At 40.0% G+C, this 7,419-nt stretch overlaps 1 protein-coding gene across 1 annotated transcript; it reads left to right on the top strand.

The window, feature by feature from the left end:
- The first annotated feature begins 2,633 nt into the window (after positions 1-2,633).
- On the top strand, positions 2,634-5,385 carry LRRN3 (leucine rich repeat neuronal 3). Its single transcript, XM_075557670.1, has one exon. The coding sequence runs from the start codon at positions 2,935-2,937 to the stop codon at positions 5,059-5,061; it is 2,127 nt and encodes a 708-aa protein (XP_075413785.1). The 5' UTR covers positions 2,634-2,934; the 3' UTR covers positions 5,062-5,385.
- The last annotated feature ends 2,034 nt before the right edge of the window (positions 5,386-7,419 follow it).

Genomic DNA, 7,419 nt, shown 5'->3' on the forward strand with positions numbered 1-7,419 from the left:
GTTCCATCCTGAAAGAACCGTGGTGAGACAGTGGCTGCACAGGAGAAAGGGCGGGGCACCTCCTCTGTTAAAGACCACCAACTAGAAAGCCCATGGGGCAGTTATACTTGTGGAGTGGCTCTCAGTCAAAATCCACAGCCCCCCGTCCAACACCCCTTAATTACCAGAGAAGATGGCAGCCTCCTTAATCTTCTGGTGAAGTGGCTATAGCTATTGAATTGGCAGATATTACGATTTCTCAATTGTCATCTGATTTACAGGAATCTTACTCAAAATACATTCGGTACTGTGCACTTATTTTTCTTCATCTGGGGAATAAAGAAGATATGCCTTTCTTTTTCAGTTTGTTTCAGGTGTGCTTTCTTGACAACCCCACATCAGAGTCCCAGGCTGAATCACACTCATCTGGTTCCTGCGCTTCCACTTCCAAACTGAAAGATAGCGAAGGGCTGCAACCATGTCTGCCTCCCCGCACCTCCCCCCAGCCCCCCAAGCCATTAGCCCAGTAATTGGCCCATAGCATAAGTACTCAAAAAATATTGATTGGATAAATTATAGGAGGCGGAAAAATAGTATAATAGTTAGGTAGTAACTAGACTGGTTTAAAGCCTGATATCCCTTGGTATTAACCTCAAATTTCATGCTTAAAATTCAATAATGTATGCAACACAATTCTGGTTAAGTAAAAGGCTTATGAAATGTAGCCCAGCCAAACTTGCAGAAATTAGTATATCAGACAGACTGGGTTACTTAAATTGCATGCACGGTTCTGCGTGTGTAAATGTATTCATTTATAACACTAGGTTACTTAATCAGAAACGTTTAGTGGGTCCCTCCTACATCTGAAGTCCCATGGCCAGAGCTAGAGGCACGCTGTTATGTAAGACCCGTGTGCTCCTGACCGTTAGTGCTTGAAGAGGCCACGCACACAGTAAAACATGAGAGGCAAGTGAGGGGTGACTTTGAACGATAAATCTTTAACAGTTTTGAAAACCAAGAACTTTGTTTTGTTTTCAATTACTAAGAAACTGGTCTGTTTTCCAGTAAGGACCATACCCTCTGAATAGATGTATCTGTCAGTGAAGCACCACTTAGCTTTGAGTCCATCAAAACTTCCAGTACGCATGTCAATACAGAAGAGAAAAGAAAGGCAGAAGAATGCTCACTGATGACGTTTCGGCCCGCCACGATTTCCAGAAGGCAAACAAAGCCCTGGACTGAAGAGCCCAGCTTGGCTCCAGGTGGGCTGCACCCTTGATGGGACAACTCACTTGTAGTCTGACTTCAGGGGGTGTAGGCCCAACTGTCGAATGGTCTTTTAAAACATAGCACCTTGGAGAGCAAATGCTTTGAGCATGATTGGGGCAGGTATGGATGTGCTTTATACAATTGATGCATGTATATGTATGGATTGTGATAAGAATTGTATGAGCCCCTAATAAAATGTATTAAAAAAACAAACATAGCACCTATCACACAGGCAACTTAGTTGTGGAATTGTTTATTTTTCTGTGATAAGGACATAAGTATCCACCTCAAAGAAAGGATAGCTAAGTGTCTGTTTTACTGATGTAGTCAAGTTTATTGTTTTTCATTGTTGTTTCTATTTCCCATTGTTACTGTTTAATGGAATGTGTTTCTTTTCAGGGAAAAATAAAAGTCAAATGCTAATGTGACTTTTTGTTAAGGATGACATGGCAGGATGCAGGTGCCTCAACAATAAGTTAGACTTAATCTCTTCCAAATACTTCAAAACTCAAAATCACTGCATACGTAGGAGATGAGAGATGTACCAAGGACAATGGGAAATATGGCTGAATAGCCCGATTTCTGATGTTTTCAGCAAGCATTTCCTCATGGTGTTTCCAAACATGCTCTCTGCGAGAGTTGAGGAAGGAGCCCTGGAGGCACTCTCGTGAAGAGCTTGCTGGAGACCAGTAACTGTTGGCAGTTCCAACCCAGCGGACGCTGCGAGAGAAAGATGTTGCCGTCCGCTATCGTGATGACAGCTTTGGAAACTCGTAGGAGGCAATTCCACGCTCTCCTTGAGTCATTTGGGATTGGAATTGATTCAGCAACAATAGGTTTAAGACTTGAGGAACCCCAGACAAACTCAGTTGATCAGAACTTAACAATATTATTTATGAACAGGCTTTTTTTATCCTTTATAAGAGTGGGGGCAACACTATCCTCATTTAAAAACTGGTTTCTGCTTTTTCTCTATAACTGTCAAAGAGAAGAAAAATGCAATATCCCCAATTAAAATGTTGACATGGGGTCTGAAATATGAGAAAAATTCTGAACCCATATACCTTATAGTTAATAAGACTTCAGGATTCTAAAGATTATATTTCTCAGCCTGTCAAATACTTGGAATAACTTAATATAAAGTATTTTCACAACAATGAAAAAGCCATCAAAACACATTAAAATAAATGTAAAGGCTAAGCACATTATTTACATATGAAAGCATTATACTTAGTTAATTGATGTTAATTTCAGTATTTTTCCCTCTTTGCTAATTCTTTTTCTATTTTGTTTCCCCCTATATTTTATTTTATGATGTTTAGCATCATGCTGCCATCCTACAGGAACTGAACAAGCATGGGATTTGAATATTATCCTCCCAAATAAATGAGTGTCTCAGCTTCCTGTGACCATCTACACATACTTCATCTTCAAAAAAAGAAACATCCATGCTCTGTCTGTCATCGCGGAGACCGCGCCCTTCTTTTCGGCAATATGCACGAGATGCTTGGACAGGACAATCGCGGCCCATGTACTTCTGTCCATGAAGAAAAACTTTGTGGTTCTCTGGCATTCATTTTTTGACAAATGCAAGCATTTTCTTAATCAATCAGCCCTTCCTGGACTTGGCAACAGTGACCGTGGAATCCTTCAGGGCCCGTGACATTTTTGAAGGAGAAAGCTAAGATGAAGGACATGCCGCTCCGAATCCATGCGCTACTTGGACTCGCTATCACTACACTCGTACGAGCTGTGGATAAGAAAGTGGATTGCCCGCCATTCTGCACATGTGAAACCAGGCCTTGGTTTACCCCCAGATCCGTTTATATGGAAGCATCGACAGTGGACTGTAATGACTTAGGTCTTCTGAATTTCCCAGCCAGGTTGCCTGCTGACACACAGATTCTGCTCCTACAGACCAACAACATCGCGAAAATTGAATATGCCATCGACTTTCCCGTAAACCTTACTGGCCTGGACTTATCGCAAAACAATTTTTCCTCGGTCACCCATATCAACGTAAAAAAGTTGCCGCAGCTCCTTTCTGTGTACCTAGAGGAGAACAAACTGACCGAGCTGCCTGAAAAATGTCTGTCTGGACTGAGCAACTTGCAAGAACTCTACATTAATCACAACTTGCTCTCTGCAATCTCACCTGGGGCCTTTATTGGCCTACATCATCTTCTCCGGCTTCATCTCAATTCAAATAGATTGCAGGTGATCAACAGCAAGTGGTTTGATGCGCTCCCAAACCTGGAGATTCTGATGATTGGGGAAAATCCAATCATCAGAATCAAAGATATGAACTTTAAGCCGCTTATCAATCTTCGCAGCCTGGTCATAGCCGGCATAAACCTCACAGAAATACCCGACAAGGCCTTGGTCGGACTTGAAAACTTGGAAAGCATCTCTTTTTATGACAACAGGCTTGTTAAAGTGCCCCGTGTTGCTCTTCAGAAAGCTACAAATCTCAAATTTCTGGATCTCAATAAAAATCCCATTAATAGAATACGAAGGGGTGATTTCAGCAACATGCTACATTTGAAAGAGTTGGGGATAAATAACATGCCTGACCTGATTTCCATCGACAGTCTTGCCATAGATAACTTGCCCGATTTAAGAAAAATAGAGGCTACTAACAACCCCAGATTGTCTTACGTGCACCCAAATGCGTTTTTCAGACTCCCCAAGCTGGAGTCGCTCATGCTCAACAGCAATGCCCTCAGTGCCCTGTACCACGGTACCATCGAGTCTCTGCCCAGCCTCAAGGAGATCAGCATCCACAGCAACCCCATCAGGTGCGACTGTGTCATACGTTGGATTAATATGAACAAAACCAACATTCGATTTATGGAGCCAGATTCACTGTTTTGTGTGGACCCGCCTGAATTCCAAGGTCAGAATGTTCGCCAAGTGCATTTCCGGGAAATGATGGAAATTTGCCTCCCTCTCATAGCTCCTGAAAGCTTCCCATCCAACATGGATCTAAAAGCTGGGAGCTCTCTGTCCTTACACTGTAGAGCTACTGCAGAGCCACAGCCGGAAATCTACTGGGTAACACCTTCCGGCCAAAAGCTCTTGCCTACTACTCTGTCAGAGAAGTTTTATGTCCATCCTGAAGGCACACTAGATATCAGTGGAATAACCACCAAAGAAGGGGGGTTATATACCTGTATAGCAACGAACTTGGTGGGTGCTGACTTGAAGTCTGTTATGATAAAAGTGGATGGGTCTTTCCCCCAGGATAAAAATGGATCTTTGCAAATTAAAATAAAAGATGTTCAGGCCAATTCTGTTCTGGTGTCCTGGAAAGCAAGTTCTAAAATTCTCAAATCCAGCGTGAAGTGGTCAGCCTTTATCAAGACTGAAACGGCCCAAGCTGCCCAAAGTGCTCGAATACCATCTGATGTCAAGGTATATAACCTTACTCACCTGAAACCGTCAACCGAGTACAACGTCTGCATTGATATCCCCACCATTTATCAGAAAAGCAGAAGACAATGTGTGAATGTCACCACCAAAGGCTTGGACCATAAGGCACACACATATGACAAGAACACCGCCACCACCCTTATTGCCTGCCTCGGTGGCCTTCTGGGGGTCACTGGGGTGATATGTCTTGTCGGCTGCCTCGCTCAAGAAATTCACAGTGAGGGTGGGCATGGCTACGTGAGGAGTTACTTGCAGAAATCAGCCTTTGCATTCGGCGAGCTTTATCCCCCTCTAATCAACCTCTGGGAAGCAGGCAAAGAAAACAGTGCAGCATTGGAAGTAAAAGCGACAGTAATAGGTGTGCCAACAAACATGTCCTAAAAAGAACCAACTCAATCGACTGCAAGGGAAAGCTCGGGACGGCAGTTGTTCCACGTAACAGGCAGAGAAATGTGACTGTGTGCCTCACTAGGGCTGCTCCAGGTCAATGGGAATATGCCCAAGTTCACCATTTTAATTAACCGACTTCAAAGGGTACCGTGGCAACCAAATCAAACAACTCCATTTTCTAGACTTTCACGTGACTCTTATGTCTGGATTACAGTTAAAGTGGACAAACACACACACACACATTTCCGTATTTTTTTTAAGTATGTAAGAGTAGCTGAACTGAGCAATACCTCCTCCTGTGTTGTATCGCACATATTAGCCACGAGTTTTTGCAGAGACCAGATAAACCTGACGGGACACGTGGTGTGACAAAATGGACAAATTCAGTAGAGTAGACACAGTGAGTTATGTGGACCTCTTTTATAAAGAAAAATACATTTTGGATTAAAATCAATTGTTTTTGTCTTGTTTTTGTTTCTAAATAAAGAAAAATTTCTGGGAAATGTCATCTGATCAGATATTATTTAAATGGATTTTTAAAAAATTTCCAAACAAAATGTGCAGTGCTGCGAGTGAAACACTTTTACTGAGTTATGTAATGATCTGGTACCCAAAAAAATGGTTTGAGAAAGCAAACACCTCATCAAAATTGATGGTTAATAACAATGGACTTAACTCTTTAGTGATAGACACAAATCCTTTAGGAAATTATATTGACTTAAAGATTTTCTTTTATTAATAAGCAGATTTTGAAGTGACTTGCATTATTAAGTTCAGATCATGCAAATCCACTAGCTGAGCAACAGAAAGTCTTGATTTAATATTGAGTCTTTCAGGTTGAGGAATTCCTGAGTGACAAAACACATTGTCAAGTACCTGTAGGAACTACAATCTAGGTGTAAGTTTTAAAACTTTCAGAAATTCTAAACATCTGATAAGTTTCACTGGAAGGATAAACAAGTAAGTTAATACTTTGTTACACTGTAAAGATAGCAAGGGAAGATATCCCATTCCAGGTCTCTGATTTTAGAATTTGTTTAAAATATGTATTGGACTAGCAGTACAAGTTTATCAGATTCAATTTCTGTGATGCTACCCCTTTATTTGGATCACCTCAATAAAAGAATGGTCTAATCTGATAATTCCAGTTTCACAGAAATTAAAATGTCAGTTTTAGAAACTAAAGGAAAATCTTTCTGAAATGGTTCAATTCAGCATATTGTGATTAATTTAATGTAAGTGGGGGAAAATATACTTAAGTGCAGATATCTATAACTATATTGGGGGGAGCTTCAAAATTCCATGGATTTTTTAAGCCTCCTCATATTCAAGGCTCCTAAAATCTACATCTTAAGACAACAGGAAACAAAAAAATGAAATGCATGATCACTATTATTTTTAAATCACATTTAAGAAACCTAAGGATTACACTAAAGGGGGGGGAAACAGGTTATTTTAGAGATGTCATAGTAAAAAAAAACACTTGATATTATTGCAAATTAATGAACTGTATTAGAAAGGAGACATCCTGAAGCAATAAAAAAAACTAACATATTGCTTTGTTCTACAAAGCCAAAAGGTTTCCATATTAGTCATTGTTGCACCTGGTTTCAACCAAATATTTACCTTTTACAATAGCTTCTTACATACATGTCACTGCCTGAAAACGTTCCCAGCACCTTTGTCTTATGAATTTACTTGCTAATGCTTGATATTTACCTTTTTAAAATAACAATAACAGTTTCTAATTAAACCGTAGCCGCTTTTCACAATGTGGAAAATAATTGTTATGAACTCTTTAAAACAAGAGGACAAACTGTTCATTTTAATACATCTAAAATATGTAACTTGGTAAATCAATGTGTTTCCTGAACACGAGTTTTACAACCTGATGAATCGCTATTACACAGAGTCTGACATTAGAATTTATCTCCATGACACGCTCATGCTTCATGAGAGGTTTCAGCACCACGGACAGAAATTTTCAGAGCTAGGTTATTTGTCAAAACACAGGAGCTGAAATATTACTTATTAGGATATATAGGTATTGTATAGGTCAGCAAGAAATTGCTCAGGTGTCTTGTTTGTTTCTCTTTTAAACCTATCTGCATGGCAATGATCACAAATCTATCTTAGACATAAGATTCCATTTCAAGCTACTTAAGCCTTCAAAAATGTGAGTTAAGTACTTTGACTAGACAGCTAAAAAAAGAGCACTGAAAGAAGTGTTTTGGTTACAGTCAAATAAATAAAATGTCCAAAATAATCCTATTTATTTGCTTAATTTTTGACCTAACTTTCCAAAGAAAGATAACACTTCTGCTTCGATAACAGAATGGCATTTCATAC

The sequence above is a fragment of the Tenrec ecaudatus genome, chromosome 9 (genome assembly GCF_050624435.1).
Source record: "Tenrec ecaudatus isolate mTenEca1 chromosome 9, mTenEca1.hap1, whole genome shotgun sequence".
NCBI lineage: Eukaryota > Metazoa > Chordata > Mammalia > Afrosoricida > Tenrecidae > Tenrec > Tenrec ecaudatus.

Bases quoted from the DNA above. Each gene is read 5' to 3' on its own strand.
- LRRN3 (XM_075557670.1), top strand. From the start codon at position 2,935: ATGAAGGACATGCCGCTCCGAATCCATGCGCTACTTGGACTCGCTATC.